The sequence below is a fragment of the Megascapheus bottae genome, chromosome 7, assembly GCF_031878675.1.
Source record: "Megascapheus bottae isolate mThoBot1 chromosome 7, mThoBot2.hap1, whole genome shotgun sequence".
Taxonomy (NCBI): domain Eukaryota; kingdom Metazoa; phylum Chordata; class Mammalia; order Rodentia; family Geomyidae; genus Megascapheus; species Megascapheus bottae.
In genome coordinates this window covers 41729976-41749622 of record NC_143515.1, presented here as the reverse complement: position 1 = coordinate 41749622, position 19647 = coordinate 41729976, and the positions used below count along the sequence as shown (strand labels likewise).

Sequence of the window (19647 nt, the reverse complement as noted above, 5' to 3'; positions counted from 1 at the left end):
AGCGCCCAGGCCCAGAGGTCAAGGCCCATGACTGACAAAAAAAAAAGATGTTAGGCACCTATAATCCTAGCTACCTAAAAGGATTACAGTATTAGGATCCTGGTCAGTTGCAGGACAATAATCAGAAGAAAACAAACAAAAACAAAAACAGGGCAGTATGTAAGTCTTAGTTGACTACCTAGGGACTAGGAAGAATGAACTGAATTCAAACTCAGGACCACCCAGAAAACAGAAAATGTGGTGTAAATGTGTAGTACCAAGTACTTGGGAGAATGAGGTAAGGGTAAATTTAAGTCTAAGAGTTGAAGGTCAATTGAGCCAGACTCTGGCTCAAAATAATAACAGTAACAACAACAGCAACAATAACAAGGATGGTTGGAGCTTGAAATCAAAGTACAAATCCTTATCATCTAAGCCTCAGTCTCCTCATATATAAAGGAAACAAATTATCTGTGAAGACAACACAAAGTAATACATGGCTAAAAACTAGCATAAAATGCTTCATAAGGGCTGGGAGTTTGGCCTAGTGGTAGAGTGCTTGCCTAGCATGCACGAAGACCCGGGTTAGATTCCTCGGTACCACATACATAGCAAAAAGCCAGAAGTGGTGCTGTGGCTCAAGTGGTAGAGCCCTAGCCTTGAGAAAATCCAGGGACAGTGCTCAGGCCCTGAGCCCAAGCCCAGGACTGGCAAAAAAAAAAAAAAAAAAAAAAATGCTTCATAGAAAGAATACTGGGGCTGGGAGTTTGGCCTAGTGGCAGAGTGCTTGCCTAGCATGCACAAAGACCCAGGTTTGGATTCCTTAGTACCACATACACAGAAAAAAGCTAGAAATGGTGCTGTGGCTCAAGTGGTAACAGTGCTAGCCTTGAGAAATCCCAAGGACAGTGCTCAGGTCTGGAGCTCAAGCCCATGACTGGGAAAAAAAAAAAAAAAAGAATACTGCTTTTATACTATAGTAGTCTAGAAAGCAAATTTTAAAATGAAGAGGACACCAGGAAGTAGTTCATGGAAGGACAGTACTCAGGCCCCAAGTTCAAGCCCTGGGAATGGCAAAAAAAAAAAAAAACCCAAAGACTATGTGGATGGTATCACAAAACCTGACCTCAAACTCTACTACAGAGTTATAATAACAAAAACAGCTTGGTATTGGCATAAAAACAGACCTGGAGATCAATGAACAGATAAGAAGCTCCAGAAATAAAACCACACACTTACCATTACCTGATATATTTGAACAGGGAGCTAATGACATGGTGAAAAAAATTCAGAAATTGGTGCTGGGAAAGCTGGGCAACCATATGCAGAAAACTAAAAGTGGATCCCTGTTTGTCACTAATATCACTAGTATTATACACTAATATCAATTCAAAGTAGATCCAAAACCTCAACGAAAGACTCAAAACTTGGACACTACTTCAGGAAGGAGTAATAGAACTTGTAGAGATAGATACTTAAAATAGAGTTCCATGGGCACAACAGAAAGAAGAGTTGACAAGTGGGACTATATCAAAACACAAAGTTTCTGCAAGATAGCCAACAAACTGGGAAAAGACTTACCAGCAATGTGTCCAACAAAGGCTTAATATCCATTATATACAAGCAGCTCAAGAAACTTAACTGCTCCCAAACCTAATAAATCAAGAGGGCTAAGGAAAGAATTCTCCAAACAAAGAGGTAAGAATGGAAAAGAAATGAGGAAATGTCCATCATCCCTGGCCATAAAGTAAACACAAATCAAAACAACTCTGAAATTCCATTTCACTCCAGTAAGATTGGCCAATATTTTGAATTCAAAGAGCAAATGTTGGCAGGGACATGGGGAAAAATGGAACCCTGCTGCACTGTTGGTGGGACAGCAGGTTGGAGGTTCCTCAATAAACTCAAGACGGACATTCCCTACTATCCAGACAGACCACACTTGTGCATCTGCCCTGAACATATTAACCAGGATATGATAAAATCAACCGCATATCCATGTTCACTGCTCCACTATTCATGATAACCAATGTGTAAACAGCACTGATGCACTACAAAACATGAATAGATAAACAAAAAATATGGTACCATACACAGTGGAATTTTACACAGCCATTTAGAATAAAATAAGATTAAAGGGAAATGGATGGAACTAGAACACAACATCTTAAGTGAGGTAAGCCAAGCTCAGAGAGACAAAAGGTGCATCTTCTATCTCACAGCAGAAACTAGACCTCATAGGGATATGATAAAATTATACAGGATTTACTCATACATAGTGAGACCAAAAGAGGATATTCTTAGAAGAGACACAAAGGCGCAATGCCTGAATGCCTCTTCATCTTTATATAAAATAATATACATGCTGAAACAAACTCCACAATATGCAAACAAGAGACACTCTTTTTTAAAGTTCATGATGATTATCTTCTTTACCTTATGTAGCGGATATGGATATTCAAGTATACACTTCAGAAGGGTTAGAGGGTACAGAAAGCAAAACAGAGCCCAGGGACAGCACCCATGCCCTGAGTTCAAGCCATAGGGGAGGGAGGGAGAAATGGAGGGAAGAAAGGAAAGGGAGAGGAAGGGAGGGAGGGAGGGAGGGAGGGAAGGGGGAGGAGAAGGAGGGGAAATGGAGGGAAGAGAGGAAAGGGATAGGGAGGGAGGGAAGGAGGGAGGACAAAAAAATAACTTACTGTTATCTGACTTAATCCAGCCAACCTCATAGTCAAAGTAGGTGACATAAAATACTTAAATGCAAGATCCAAGCTTTCTTTATCAAAGCATAATGTCGTATCCAATGGTTCTTTCACTGTGCTCCACATTAAATCAGCCATGTTACGAGCTGCACTCTGTCTTAGCTCCTGATCAGAGAGCTTGCATAAATATCTAAAGAATTCAAAAACAGAAAATATACAAAAACTCACAAAACACTCTTAAAGACCACCTATTAATTCACTAATACTCCTTTATTTCATACCTTCAAAATGGTATACAACTGGCATGCTTAAACATAATTCCAATTTACACTATTCCTTTCCTTTTGTTTTTAAGGTTTGAGACCAGAACTCAAACTCAATACCCGACACTTTTGCTCACTGGTTGACATTCTACCAACTGAGCCATGCCTCCCAGCCTACCCCTGAATGAAACTATTTCTACTAAAGCTATACTAAAGTCTGTCACATTTATAGTTCCTATGTTAACTTCAGCAGACTTCATTATCATAGCTCATTTTCTCCCCTTAACATAACCAAAAACGTATACAATATAGTGTTCTTTTATTCTAAAATGCACAAAAATCTGGGGTCATATTTACTTATGTGTTTCTATCTGATTTTGATTCATAAGGCATTTCTTTGGTTGTTTTGTTATTCAATTTTTTGGTGCTCTTTATTAGGATCTATAATATACTGGAAAATAGTCACATTGTTATAAGCAGAAACCTTTCAAATATGATTGTACTACTCTTTCCAAAAAGAATTATCAATGCAGCAGGCCAGTTGGTGATAGCTCATCCCTGTAATCCTAGTTACTCAAAGCTATCCAGAACAGAAAAGTCCAATCAACTAGCAAAAACTACAAGTGCAGGTATTGCTCAGGTTATAAAGCACCAGTCAGGTCCTTAGTTCAAACTAAAGTACTAGCACATAGACACACAAATGTAAACATTAAACATAAATATATGTACAAGAAATGCTACATATGCAACTTAACTAGTCTTATGTTTTAAATTTAGACATACTAAATTAATAATTAGAAGAAACCTTACAATCTTACCTGATAACATAGGTTCTAAAAGGTATAATGTGTTGCATTACAGCAGGGATATGTAGCCATATTCTAATCTATAAAGAAACAAAAATGGCATTAATAGTAACTACATAAATCACCTCATTCACTAAATCATTTAGTAAACTGCTGCTTCTAAAACAGGTAACCTTTAAGACAAAATTTTGTAAATATATTAACCTATAACATAAATTTACACAGCACATGTACAATAATTCGCATTCACTTTCAAGTTTAAAAAAAAAAAAAGAGCCAGGCATGGTGGCTAATGCCTGTAAACCTAACTACTCCAGAGGCTGAGATCTGAGGATCATGGTTCAAAGTGAGCCTGGGCACTGAAGAACCTGAGACTTAATTAACTACTAAAAAACTGGAAGTGAGGGCTGTGGCTCAAAGGGTGGGGCAGTAGCCTTGAGCTGAAGAGCTCAGGGCAAAACCTAGACCCAAAGTTCAAGTCCTGCGCCCCGCCTCCACCCTCCACCCCCCACCCCCCTAGGCCCCCCCATGCAAAAAAAAGAAAAAAGAAAGATCTTCTTACTGCAGGATTCTCTATTTCTCCATATGACAGCAACCACAATACAAAATGTTATTTTTAAATGCCAGATCTGGAGGTTGAACTCAGACCTGGGAGCTGTTCAAAAGCATAATGCTCAAAATTAGTGCTCTACCAATTGAGCCACACGGATACATCTAGCTCTTTGGTAGTTAATTGCTAAGAGTCTCACAGACTTTAAGAACTGAGGATTGTGGTCTGAAGCAAGCCTGAAATGAAGAAAGTCAGTTTTTGTTTTGTTTTTGCCAGTCGTGGTGCTTAAACTCAGGTCCTGGGCACCGTCCCTGAGCCTCTTTTGCTCCATGCTAGAGCTGACTGTCTGAGCCACAGGACCACTTGTACCATTTTCTGTTTATGTGGTACAGAGGAATCAAACCCAAAGGTTTTGAAGCATGCTAGGTAACCACATATTCCCAATGTGGTTCCCTCCGCTTTTTTTATTTACATTTTTTTTTTTTTTTGCCAGTCACAGGGCTTGAACTCAAGGCCTGGGCAAGGCTAGCACTGTACAACTTAAGCCACAGCACTACTTCCAGCAGTCTGAGAGTCTTATTATATCCACCAAAAGCTGCAAGAGGCTGGGCACCAGAGGCTGACAATTATAAGCCTAGCTGCTTAGGAGGCTGAGATATGAAGGCTGTAGTTCAAAGACAGATGGGACAGAAAAGTCTGAGACTCTCATTTCCAATAAATTATTCAAAGAAGACTGGAGTGGACCTGTGGCTCAAATCATAGAGCACTAGCCTTCAACAAAGAATACAAGTCCCAGGATAGAGACTTTGGCAGAAGGTGGTAGAAATGTGGTTTAAATGGTAGAGGGCTAACCTTGAGTAAAAAAGCTCAGTGAGGGCTGGGATTTTGGCCTAGTGGTAGAGTGCCTAGCTTGCCTAGCATACACAAAGACCTGAGTTCCATTGCTGGGTACCACATACATAGAAAAAAGCCGGAAGTGGTACTGAGGCTGAAGTGGTAGAGCTCTGGCCTGGACAAAGTCTAGGCCCTGAGCTCAAGCCCAGGACTGGCAAAAATAAATAAACAAATAAATGAATGAATGAATGAATAAATAAATAAATAAAACATCAGTGACAGTGCTTAGGCCCCAAGTTCAGGAGCCAAGAATCAGCACCAAAAGAAAAAAAGGTAGTAGTTACCTATACCTATGCTAACTTTAAAAATTCACCAACTTAGGGAGGTACTAGTGACTCACACCTTTAAGCCTAGCTACTCAGGAGGCTGAGATCTGAGGATCAAGGTTCAGGCACAAAAGGACTTAAGACACTTATCTCCAATTAAGCTCTAGAAAACAGGAACAGAGCCTGGTTCAAGGGTACAGTGGTAGCCTGGAGCTGAAGAGCTCAGGGACTGCGCCCAGATAAGAGTTCAAGCCAAATGACTCCCCCCCCCCCAAAAAAAGTTAGACATTACTCCCAACATCAAGACCAATTCCAAACAATACTTACATTAGACACAACTGTAATAAATGCATGTGCTATAAGAAATGGCAAAGTTTCAGGAGTTCCATATTCAAAGCAATCTTTCATGAGAGAAAGGCCATTTTTCCCACAGAACAGACAAACATATCTAAGCAAATGCAATGGTACTTCCACATCCTGAAAAATAAAATGTATCATAATTATAGGTTTCCAAGAACAACATTTACTTACTAGCAAACATCAAAAAATTACTGATCAGACATTAAAAGACTCAAACATCCATAGAAATAGAAACAAAACATAAAATTTTACATAAACCTTAGAATGAAAAAAAACCACTTACATTCATATCACAGAATGCCCCTAATATGTTACTTTCTTGAGTTGATATATCCTAATTTCAAAAAAAGTAAATAAAATTAGGCCACAACTATTAAATAACAATATTAATCTAAAAAACAATACAATCTCCTAAAATATTGATCTTAAAGAAACTCAACAAACAGCAGTAGTCTTTAATTACTAATTTTCAACAGTGATACAGCTAATTAAAGCTAATTAAATAGCTTTAAGGTTTATTTTAAGCAGTCTTAAAAGAAATTTTTCTAAAGCATTAACCACACTATTGTTTTTGCCATGGATTTTGTTTTACATTGCTTTACACCAGCCAAACACTCTTATCACTCAGATCTTTAGCATCCAGCATTCAATTTAGTTGCTTTGTTTGTAAATTATGGGAGTTAAACTCAGGGCCTGGGTGCTATCCCTGAGCTCTTATGCTCAAGGCTACAGCTCTATCATTTCAAGACACAGTTACACTTCTGGTTTTCTGATGGCTAGTTGAGATAAGAGTCTCACAATCTTTCCTGCCCTGGCAGACTTTGAACCATAATTCACCTTAGATACCAGCCTCCTGAAACTAGAAAGGCATAAGAGCCTCCAGTGCCTGCATCCAGCATTCAATTTTTAAGAATCTCAGAGTAATCAAGGCTGGCCTCTAACTCATGATATTCCTTTCACTTCTAGAATGCCAGAATTAATGCCAGGCACTACTCACACTTGGGTAGTTTTTCTCTCAAATTAAAAACAACAGAACTGGGGATAGGAGTTTGGCCTAGTGGTTAAAGTGCTTGCCTAGCATGCATGAAGATCCAGGTTCGATTCCTCGGTACCACATATAGAAAAAAAAGCCGGAAGTGGTGCTGAGGCTCAAGTGGTAGAGCTCTAGCCTTGAGATAGTCCAAGGACAGTGCTCAGGCCCCGAGCTCAAGCCCAGGACTGGCAAAAAATAAATAAATAAAAATAAAAAAATAAATAAAAATAAAAACAACAGAACCTCTTTTGTAAAATCAAGGTAACACTGAAACATTAAGATTGTCTTGAGAGCCAGGAGTTTGGCCTAGCGGTAGAGTGCTTGCTTAGCATGCATGAAAACCTGGGTTTGACTCCTTGGTATCACATAGCAAAAGCCAGAAGTGGTATTGTGGCTCAAGTGGTAGAGTGCTAGCCTTGAGAAAGTCCAAGGTAAGTGCTCAGGCCCTGAGTTCAAGCCCCAGGACTGGCAACAGCAACAACATTGTTTTTGGAAGCAGAATTACGGCTCAAGTGATAAAGCACTACCTTAAGCACAAAAACTCAGGACTGGACCAGGCCCTAAGTTCAAGCCCCATGACCAACAAAAACTATTACTTGGTGGTAGAGCATTGATCTAACATGTTCTATTTTCTGGACTTTGATCCCTACCACAGCAATCAAGTCAATTAATCAACCAATCAATTAAGTAAATCAAGTAATTCTTCCAAAAATATAGCATGGTAGCTTCATAAAAGACTTACGGTGTTTTTTTCAAGCCTAGAGTAAGAAAGGCAGTGTTTAAAAAAAGGAGGAGAGCCAATGCAGTGGCTCATACCTGTAATCCTAGCTACTCAGGAGCCTGAGGATCAAGGTTCAAAGCCAGCCCAGGCACAAAAGGACCTGAGACTCTTATCTCCAATTAACCTTTAGAAAATGGGAAGTGGGACTTGGCTCAAGGGTAGGGTGGGAGCCTTGAGCTGAAGAGCTAAGGGACAACTCCCAGACCCAGGGTAGGGCAATAGCCTTGAGCTGAAAAGCTCAGGGACAGTGCCTAGGCCAAGTTCAAGCCCCATGACTCACAAAAAAAAAAAATATATATATATATATATATGTATATATAATAAAGATAGATCTATAATATATAAGCAAAGAAGATAATCATACATTTATTTAAAAAAATAGAATTTAAGGGACCAGGAAGTAGCCTAGTGGTAGAGTGCTCGCCTAGCATGCACTGGAATCCATTTCTTAGTATCACATATACTGATAAAGATGGAATTGGCACTGTGGCTTACATGGCAGAGTGGTAGTGTTGAGCAAATAAGTTGTTTTAAATATATAGAGAGAATTTAAGCAGGACACTGGTGACTCACATCCATAATTCAGAGCCTGGACACAGTCCCTGAGCCTCTTTGTGCTGAAGGCTAGCGCTCTACCACCTGAGCCACAGTGACATTTATGGCTTTTTCTGTTTACTGAGGAACTGAACTCAGGACTTACGCATGCTAGGCAAACACTTCATCACTAAGCCACATTCATAGCCCATCTATTTTTTTGTACTCATTATCTTTCTAGCTAGGAAAGTAACTTACAACACTACGGCAGCATCTCATATCACAGAATTACACATAGCTATTTAGGATAAAGAATACGACGAGTGTCTTCTCACCAATCTTTCTTATTAACAATACTTTTTTGGGAGTAGGACCTTGGTAAGTTCATATTTATCTTAAAAAAAAAAACATCTTTAGAGCTAAGTATTTGGTTTAAGATTTGGCAATACTGAAGAAGTCTGCTTTCCTATGGATTGCCCTATTTCTATTTGAGCCAAAGGACATTTTAGAATAGTTCTAACACAGCTTGTAATATCTCAACTGGGATTCCTCTCATAGACTCATTTTCTACAGTAACATGAGATTTTGTATACCACTTATGTCTAGAGTTTCAATGTTCTTTATGTATTGACAAGACTAATTTTTAGTTTTTATCCTCTTACATTAGGCAATAATTTCAAACATTTTCATGCACAATGTACATGCACTATACTATCTAGACAATCACTAAAACTATTACAGGTAGGCAAGCTTCCAGTAGCAGCAGGCAGGCTTCCAGTAATAGCTTCTTTCACAAACTCAAAGATAATAGTCAATTGTAATTCTGGCAAAGCCTTCATACAAACATCAGGTGAACTGGAGGAATGGCCTAAGTGGTAAAGCCAGGCTTTAGCAAAAAAGAGACAGTGGCCAGGCTCCCATAAAACAGGTGAAGGATTTCCACACTGTAATCCTCTCCCACCATCTTAATAGATTCTATTTGTATAAAAAACAGAGTGGCATGAAGGCCTGCAGTAAACCAATCAAATATGCTGGAGCATAATTTTCAAGGCCAACTTTTCAAATTGTAATTGTGTAGTTCGTATGCATATGCTGTGTAGACTAGTATATCCACTTTTATAAGAACATTCACAAAACAACAAATGGTATCTATATGCTAGTATTCAAACTACCATTCTGAATATGACTATTGTATTCATTTTGCACCAGTTTACAAATTGCTTCAAAATATAGCACTCAATTTTTTCAATCTAACTTTTGAATTTCATTTGGTATCTCTTTTTTCTTTTTTTTCTTTTTTTTTTTTTTGCCAGTCCTGGGCTTGAGCTCAGGGCCTGAGCACTGTCCTTGGACTTTCTCAAGGCTAGAGCTCTACCACTTGAGCCTCAGCACCACTTCCGGCTTTTTTCTATATATGTGGTACCGAGGAATCGAACCTGGGTCTTCATGCATGCTAGGCAAGCACTTTAACCACTAGGCCAAACTCTCGGCCCCTCATTTGGTATCTCTTAAAGTAGACCTTATTACTGGTAATAGGAACAAAAGTTACTAGAGACCTGATCAAATCACAGAATCCTTTTAAGTAGCATCAACTTTTAGCAGTCCCAGCAACACTGGAGACTAAGCCAGCGGGGTCTCATAGTGTCTCTCTTTCTAATACACATTGTCAACTTTGACACAGAGAGAGAGGAAGAAAGGAAGATGGAGAAGAGATTCCAAGCTTCCATCTTAGTACTGGAGTAATACAGGGATTAATACAATATGAGAAAGAAGCAGTTCAGCCATTTTAAGACTTAAGATTTTGAAACTGGCTGGGAGTTTGGCCTAGTGGTTAAAGTGCTTGCCTAGCATGCACGAAGACCCGGGTTCAATTCCTTGGTACCACATACATACAGAAAAGCCGGAAGTGGTGCTGAGGCTCAAGTGGTAGAGTGCTAGCCTTGAGAAAGTCCAAGGACAGTGCTCAAGCCCTGAGCCCAAGCCCAGGACTGGAAAAGAAAAAAAAAAAGATTTTGAAACTCTTCACAGCACCACGCTACGAATACTTAACAACCAAAGTTTGTTTTTGTCAGTCTTGGGGCTTAAACACTGGGCCTGGACATTGTCCCTGAGCTCTTCAGTTCAAGGCTACCATCGCATCCCTTGAGCCACAATGCCACTTTCAATTTTCCAGTGGTCAATAAATCTTTTGTACTGGGCCAGCTTTGAACCATGATCCTAAGATCTCAGCCACCTGAGTATCTAGGATTACAGGCATGAGCCACTGTGCCCAGCTATCACAGTCTTTCATCTGTATCTCTTTTGTTTGGTCAGAGGCCAGGACCTGAACTCACTGTTTCTGTGAATGAAACTGATTCTATGTGCCTCTTTTACCACAGTCACTCTGTGTCTGTGTGTGCACACGCATGCATACCAGTACTAAGGCTTGAAGTTAGCCTGGGCATTGGCCCTCAGCTTTTCAGTGCAAGGCTAATATGCTACCATTTGAACAACAGCTTCACTTCTCATTTCTTTTTAAATTTTGATGTTGTTTTTATAATGTGAAGACTATTTTTAGAAATATTTTAAAAATGATTCTATTATTTTTTTGTTCATATGGTACTGAGGAATCGAACCCATTAAATTTTTAAGTCAGTCACAAATAATATTTCCATGAGTTCAAATTACAAATAGGGTTGAGCAAAATTTCAACACAGATTATAATGTCCTGGAGAAAACTGAAATTATCATGACAACACTAGTAACTTTTATAAATTTTTCCATCAACTGTAAGTTCACTCATAAGAAATATGCTGCCAACCTAAAGCTTACTATTACTAAAAATTCACAATATCTATATTTACATACCTCTATAGTAGGATGAGTATTATGTTTGTATGCAGTATATAAGGGAAACTGAATCTGGAAAATTTTTGCTACACATAGTAAGAGTTTTTCTTTCTCATCTGTACTCCATAAACTAAAGGGATCAGAGCTCTTTGTTGAAGATTCCTCTTCTGTCAGATTACAAATTCTTGAAGAGTTTGATTTCTTTTCTACTGACTTTTGTCTTTCTGTACTTCCTTCATTACACTCTCTATCTATATTCAGTGGTTCTTCTGCTTGATTACTCTCATCTTGCCACGTGGGATCTATGTTAATAGTAGTACAATGTTTACAAAGCTGGTCCCGGAGCACTTGAACTTGGGCAATCACTAAGTTAATAAGTGCACACACTACTTGGTTAAAAATCTCCAAATGCTTATATTCCTTGAAGCAGCATAGACATTGCCTATAAGAGAAAATAAAATTCAATAAATAAGTGCTTCCTAGAGGCAACAGTTATTTTCAGTAATACCTAAAAAAAAAAAAAAAAAAAAAACTTTCTTTTTTGGCCAGGCTTGAACTCAGAGCCTGAGCACTGTCTTGGGCTTTCTCAAGGGTAGAGCAATAACACTTGAGCAACAGCACCATTTCTAGCTTTTTTATGTTTGTGGTACCAAGGACTCAAACCCAGGTCTTCATGCATGCTAAGCAAGCACTCTATCACCAGTAGGCCAAACTCCTAGCCATTCTTTTTCTTTTTGAGAGGTTTGGGTTTTTTAGTATGGAAATCCAATCCCTACCTTTCAGCATGCTAGGCAAGCACTGTACCAGAACTGGATTCTCAGCTCTTTAAACCCCACTTTGCCCCCTGCCCCGCAATTCTGTTGGAGCAGCACCATAATTGTTCAAAAACATAACTTTGCACTCACAAAAGGAATTTTAAGTTAAAGTCACCAAGTTAGGTTATTGTTGTTGTTTTTAATTATCTCTTTAGCTTTGTGTGTACGTCTATCCTTCTTACACAAGGAATTTTGTTGGTGGTGGTGGTGGTGGTTGTGGGGCTTGAACTCTGGGCGTGGGGCTCTGTCCCTGAACTCTTCACCTCAAGGCTACCATCCTACCCCTACCCCTTGAGCCACAGGGCCACTTCAGGTTTTCTAGTGGTTAATGGGAGATAAGATTCTCGTGGTCTTTAGTGCCTGAGCTGGCCTAGAACCAAGATCCTCAGATCTCAGCCTCTAAAGTAGTTAGAATTACAGGCATGAGCCAACACACCAGGCTTACACAAGAAATTTACTTAAACAAAAGCAATTATGGCCTATTTCTTTGCTTCTTCACTAAATTCTGAGAATATATTCAGTATATGCTGGTTATAATAAAATATTAGTAAAGCCAGTTATTTTAAATAGGGCTTCACTGCCAACTAATGAAATAATTACAATTTTCTTTGAAGACTATTTCTAAAGGGAAACTAAAATATAAACACTACCTCAGATAGGCATTCTCACCCTTGATCAAACATGTCCAGCAACAAACACACATGTACATGTGTACCACACACTCATTCTTTAATGACAGATAATAAAGTTTCAAACTGATTATTATACACAAACCTTATTCTCTCTGACATGCTCAGTTAATAGTACATATAAAAGTCCTAGTAAATCAAGTAAATAATACACAAAGCATCTGGTTCAAACATTAAGTTCCAATGATAGTGGATAGCCAGCAACAATCTATAATGTTTACCTAGTCATAATATCAAAACAAATCAAAATACCTGTATAATCCAATAGATCACAAAGTGTATAACCATGTAAATTCATTTTTGTAGGTACAATAAACCTTAAATATGGCCACAAATTCTTTAATACTCTTCTACTTGAAAGATTACACCTAACTTTGTTCTCCTTGAATGTGGATGGTACTTGCTCCTAATGAAGAGTGTGGTAGAAATAAGAAGATATGACACTCGTGACTAGGTAATAAGAGATATTGTCATCATGCTCTAACAACACTCAAGTTGCTTGTAGACAAGTCCACGAAGAAATAAGTTAAGGAAATCCATACATCAGCACCTATATTGACAGTCATAATGAGTGAACCTGGAAGCAAACCCCCTAGCCCCAAGAAAGCCTTCAGATGACTACAACCTGGCCAATAACATCAAAAATCTGATGAGAAACTCAAGCCAGAAGAATCCAGTTGTAACAACCCCAAACGAAATAAATTTTAAGGCCAGGTGTGGTAGATCACACCTGTAATAAAATTACGCAGGAAGCTAAGATCTAAGGATTGCAGTTCAAAGCCAGCCAGGGCACTGAAGACCATGAGATTCCTCCAATTAACCACTAGAAAACCAGAAGCGGTGCTTGGCTCAAGGGGTAGGGTGGTAGTCTTGAGCTGAAGAGCTCAGGGAAGTGCCCAGGCCCAGAGTTCAAAGCTCCACAACTGACAAAAAAACAATAAATTTTTAAGGATAACCAACATATGATATTACTGGTAAGATACAATTTTTAAACCAGGCACCAGTGACTCAGGCCATAATCCTCACTACTCAGGAATCTGGGGTCTGATCTCAAAATCACAGTTTGAAGAGAGTCCATGAGACTTTTTTTTTCCCCCTCCCTGTCTGAGACCTTAAACTCAGGGCATGGGCACTGTCCTTGGGCTTTCTCAAGGCTAGCACTCTACCATTTATGTCACAGTGCCACTTCAGGCTTTTCCTCTGAGTGTGGTACCAAGGAATCCAACCCAGGGCTTTGTGAATACTAGGCAAGCACTCTACCACTCCCATCTCCCATAAGACTTTTTTTTTTTGCCAATCTTGGGGCTTGAACTCAGCCTGAGCACTGTCCTTGGGCTTTCCTCAAGGTTTAGAGCTCTACCACTTGAGCCACAGCACCACTACTGGCTTTTCTATGTATGAGGTACTGAGGAATAGAATCCGGGTCTTCACTCATGCTAGACAAGCACTCTACCACTAGGCCAAACTCCCAGTCCACTTAGGAGACTTTTATTCTATTTAACCACCCAAAAAAACTAGAAATGGAGCTGTGGTTAAAATAGTAGTGTTATCCTTGAGCACAAAAATTCAGTGGCAGCACCTAGGCTGAATTTATGTCCCGGGACAAACACCTACAAAAAGAAAAGGATACAACTTTCATCCAGGCATATCTGTAATTCTAGTCCTTGGAGACTAACATTGGAATACTATAATTTGAAGGCCTGCTTAGGGTGCTACATGGTGAGACATACTTTCTTCAAAATAAAGTATTTTTCATTTGGCCCACAGAAATAGATACACATTATGCCTGTTTTCTCAGCAGCAAAATGAAGCAGTTTTTCTTTGAAGATCTTCAAAAGCTTTAAAATTCCTTAATATAACTTCTACAAAAAAAGAAAAATGCCCCAAAAGCTATTCTGATGAACAGTCTGCTTCTATAATATTTACAGAAATTCACTTTAAAAGGCCTAAACTTCAGAATTTTATTTTTTTATTATTACCTGTAATATACTGAAGTCCCTTTCATGTGGCTTGAACTCAAGGGGTTGTATGCTGTCACTGAGTACTTTTTTTCTGCCAGTCCTGAGGCTTGAACTCAGGGCCTGAGTACTATTCTTGGGCTTTCTTAGGCTAGAGCTCTACCACTTCCGCTACAGAACCATTTCTGGCCTTTTTCTATATATGTGGTACTGAGGAATTAACCCAGGTCTTTGTGCATGCTAAGCAGGTACTCTACCAGTAGGCCAAACTCCAGGCCCCTCCATTTTATTTTAAAACAGTTAAGCTGGGGCTGAAAGTGGTTACGGGATTCAAAAAAAAAAAAACCTAAACATAAAACTACCCTAGGATGCTTGGTGTGGTGGCTCTCACCTGTAATCCTAACTACTCAGGAAGCTAAGCTCTGAGGATCAAGGTTCAAAGTCAGCCCAGGCACAAAAGGATCAGAGACTCTTATCTCCAGCTAACTTCTAGAAAGAAAGGGAAGTAGGGCTTGGCCCAAGGGTAGGGTAGGGTGGTAGCTAAAGATCTCAGGGACAGGGCTCAGACCAAGTTCAAGCCTTATAACCCACCCAAAAAAAATAAAATAAAATAAAAACACTACCCTATGATCCAGACCACTCTTAGGCATCTACCCAGGGCATTACAGAATGCAGTAAATACACTTGCACATTCATGCTCACTGCTGTGCTACTCACAATAACCAAGTCATGGAAACAGTCCCAAAGCTGCACAACAAGTTAGTTCAACAATATATATATATATATATATATATATATATATATATATATATATACACACACACATACACACACACATACACACAAAGGAATTTTACTCATCTATTACAAAGAATAGTATTATATCATTTGCAGGGAAATGCAAATGCAAAGACCAAGGGAAAAATCAGAATCAGAGAGACATGTTTTCTCTCATATGTGAAAGCTAGATCTAATATAAAAACACAACCAGGTACCAGTAAGCATGTATTTATTATAATCCTACTTACTCTAGAGGCTGAGATCTGAGAATTGATGTTTGAAGCCAGTTCAGGAAGGAAAGTGAGACTTTTATTACCAATTATCTACCAAAAAAGATGATAAGTGAAACTGTGGCTTATGTAGTAAAATGAGCAAAGAAGCTCAGGGACAGGCACAAGCCAAGTTCAAGCTCCAAAGCCAGCACCAAAAAAAAAAAAAAGAGTGAAAAATAAAACACAAACATACACGGCTGAGCACAGTGGCTCATGCCTATAATCCTAGCTACTCAGGAGGCTGAGATCTGAGCATCAGCTTCAAAGCCAGGCTGGGCACAAAAGAACTTGAGACTCTTATCTCCAATTAACCTCTAGAAAATGGGAAGTGAGGCTTGGCTCAAGGGCAGGGAGGTAGCCTAGAGCTAAAGAGCTCAGGGACATGGCCCAAGCCAAGTTGAAGCCCTATCACTCACTCACACTTACACACACACACACACACACACACACACACACACACACAACATATACAGGAGTTCTGCATTATGCACATACACAAATACTGACTACAAAATGGTATACTTAGTGGAGGAGTTCAATCCTGTAACTTCAATGTTAGAACACAATGAACGTGAAGCAGAAACACACTGAAGAGGAATGGGGAGGAGCACACAAATGGAAGGAGGAAAGGTGAACAAATGCAGTCATTATGGTCAATGAACACTATGTAAAAAATGAACTATGTATATAGACATAATGTTTTATTACATAGATTATTATGTATCTATGACATACAAACCCTCAGCCTAATTTTGATTATGTTCTAAAATCTAAGTGCCAGTGATTATATATAGAGATTCCCTTCTTGAATACCTGTTTGTTAAACACGTCATTTGAAATATGATGTAAAAATCAATGGTAATAAATTCTTTAATTTAAAAAATGAACCATGTAAACTGAGTAATAAAGATAGAAGGGGGAAAATGAGAATAATGGAAGGAGTGACACTGATCAAGATGCACTGTATTCATAACCTGAATTATTGAACTGAAACTGTTCATATGAGTACTTAGTTTAAAAATTAAATAAAGCTCCAAACATATCTGAAGGTAAGGATGAAACATGGAAGAAAAAATAGGACTCAGAGGGGCTAGGAAGGTAGCTTAGTGGTAGAGTACTTGCCAAGTATGTATGAAGCCCTGAGTTTGATTCCTCAGTACCACATAAACAGAAAAAAGCCAGAAGTGGCACTGTGATTCAAATGGTAGAGTGCTAGCCTTAAGCAAAAAAAGCTCAGAGACAGGCCAGGAGTTTGGCCTAGTGGTTAAAGTGCTTGCCGAGCATGCATGAAGACCCAGGTTTGATTCCTCAGTACCACATACAGAGAAAAAAGCCAGAAGTGGTCTGAGGCTCCAGTGGAAGAGCTCTAGCCTTGAGAAAGTCCAAGGACAGTGCTCAGGCCCTGAGCTCAAGCCCAGGACTGGCAAAAAAAAAAGATTTTGTACATTGATTTTATAGGCTCTTTTAGGAAGTCTGAAGAGGCAGTTACTGCTGTTGTTCAACAGGACTCAGTATCGATACTCCACATTCCATCTACACCAGTATTTTTCTAGTTGTTTTAATTTAGTTTTATTGTCAAATCCCAGGACTAGCAAAAATAAAAGTGGGGGGGGCGGGGTAGAATCAGTGAGTACATTGTGCTGCTCAACAACCAGACTAACATTTATCATGTCCATACAATAAAAGATGCAACTCTTAGAGAATATTAATATCCTGAGAAAAGTCAATTCATCCTCATAATACAAAGCAGACCAACATTCAGATGTCCTATCCACAGAGAATATCCAATACTTTTAGTCTCTTTCCCTGTCTTTACTCTCTCTTCCCCTATTGCAACCCTCTGCCTCCCTTTCTCCCCCTTTCTGTACCCCCTGCCTTCCCTTTCTCTCATATACCTGAACTTGAGGTCTGGGTAGGATTACACATATAAGCCACCATCACCCAGTTTAATGGTCCACTCTTAGCCATAACAGAATAACTAAAGATAACAAGAATTTTCAAAAATCTTGCTCTACAAAGACAGATTAAAAACAAACAGCAAAATGATTGGTAGAAATGCACATTCATAAAATGCAGAAAGGGCAAAGAGGTCTTAAATGCAATTTATACTGAGAAGACATAAGATATGACAGATCACTGAAAAAAGAATGAAATGACCATGAAAACATAAAATCTGGATTACACAATAGAATCCTGGGGCTGGGAGTTTGGCCTGGGAGTGCTTGCCGAGCATGCACGAAGACTCGGATTCTACTCCTCAGTACCACATACACAGAAAAAGCCAGAAGTAGTGCTGTGGCTCAAGTGGTAAAAGTGAGAAAGCCCAAGGACAGTGCTCAGGCCCTGAGCTCACCACTCAGGACTGGCAAAAAAAAAAAGAATACCATTATACATTAAATATAGGAGAAAAGCAAAGGCAATTTTAAGATGAGATCAGAAAAGGAATCAGCAGTTTAGTAATCCCTGACACCTATCAATATAGACTGAAGCAGAAAAAAATTTTTAAAAGACCAAATAAGTCTGTGGGAAAAAAAAATAGTATCACCACTAAAAAGGGTTGGAGAGTTAGGGAAAAATTAATGAACCACACTGTCAAGGGGACAGGAGTGTGGCTTAGTGGTAGAGTACTTGCCTAGTGTGCATGTAGCCCTAGGTTTGATTCCCCAGTACCAGCACATACACAGAAAAAGCCGGAAGTGGTGCTAGCTGTGTAGTAGAGCACTAGCCTTGAGAAAGCCCAAGGACAGTACTCAGACCCTGAATTCAAGCCCCAGCACTGGCAAAAAAAAAAAAAAAAAAAAAAAACCTCAAATAGGGCCGGGAGTTTGGCTTAGTGGTAGAGTGCTTGCCTAGCATGCACGAAGACCCGGGTTCAATTCCTCGGTACCACATATGTAGCAAAAAGCCAGAAGTGGTGCTGTGGCTCAAGTGGTAGAGGCCTAGCCTTGAGAAAAAACCCAGGGACAGTGCTCAAGTGCTGAGCCCAAACCCAGGACTAGCCAAAAAAAAAAAAAAAAAAAACCTCAAACAAACAGAAAAGTATATAGGCAAGAGACAGACAGAAAAGTGCTTTGAATGCTTGTGGAAAAGTGTAAGACGTACTAGGCAAAAAAAGCAATGCAGGTAGTATTAGAATACCAGACTTCAAACTCTACTATAGAGCCATAGTAACAAAAACAGCATGGTATTAGCACAAACACAGACCACAAGATCAATGGAACAGAAGATCCAGAAATAAAACCACATACCTATAGTCAACTTATATTTGACAAAGGAGCCAGAGATATACAGTGGAACAAACACAGCCTATTCAATTACTGGTGCTGGCAAAACTGGGCAGCCACATGCAGAAAACTAAAAATTGATCCTAACATGTCATTTGAAATATGATGTAAAAATCAATGTTAATAAATTCTTTAAAAAAAAAAAACTGATCCTAGCCTTTCACCATGCACAAGCATTAACTCAAAATGGATCAAAGATGTCAATATCAGACCTGAAACCTTGAAACTCTTCTATGATAGAGTAGGAGAGACATTGGAACTGAAAGGCACAGGCAAAAACTTCCTGAACAGAGTCCCAGGGTCACAACAAACTGGAGAGAGACTCAACAAATGGGACTATCTAAAAATAAAAAGTTTCTGCACAGATAAAAGCATAGCTAGTAAAGTAGAAAGACAGTCAACCAACTGGGAAAAGATATTTTACAATAATACATCAGACAAATGCTTAATATCCAGTATCTACGAGGAACTCAAGAAACTAATGCCCCCAAGCCCAACAAACCAATCACTAAATGGGCAAAGGGAACTAAAGAGAGACTTATCAAAAGAAGAGGTTAAAATGGCAGAAAAGCAAATGAGAAAATGCTCATTACCCATGGTCATAAAAGAAAAGCAAATAAAGCAAATAAAAACAACCCCAATTACAATGGCCAATATTCTGAACTCAGACATTGACAAATGCTGGCGGTGTTGTGGAGAAAGAGGAACCCTACTGCACTGCAGGTGGGAATGTGAACTAGTTCAGCCACTCTGGAAGGCAGGTTTCTTTAACAACTGAAAATAGACCTTCTCTACGATCCCACCATATCACTCCTGGGCATCTGTCCTGAACATCATAACCAAGGATATAAG

The 19647-nt window shown here is 39.2% G+C and overlaps 1 protein-coding gene across 2 annotated transcripts in view; it reads right to left on the bottom strand.

The window, feature by feature from the left end:
- Usp34 (ubiquitin specific peptidase 34) overlaps positions 1-19647 on the bottom strand; it is a 206822-nt gene that overhangs the window by 162918 nt on the left and 24257 nt on the right. For both annotated transcript variants that reach the window (XM_090336851.1, XM_090336852.1), the window contains exons 3-7: positions 11016-11439; positions 6104-6154; positions 5788-5937; positions 3763-3830; positions 2679-2871 (exon numbers count right to left, since the gene is read on the bottom strand). In XM_090336851.1, coding sequence (XP_090192977.1) covers positions 2679-2871; positions 3763-3830; positions 5788-5937; positions 6104-6154; positions 11016-11439 — 886 coding nt within the window. The remainder of the gene's footprint in view (positions 1-2678; positions 2872-3762; positions 3831-5787; positions 5938-6103; positions 6155-11015; positions 11440-19647) is intronic.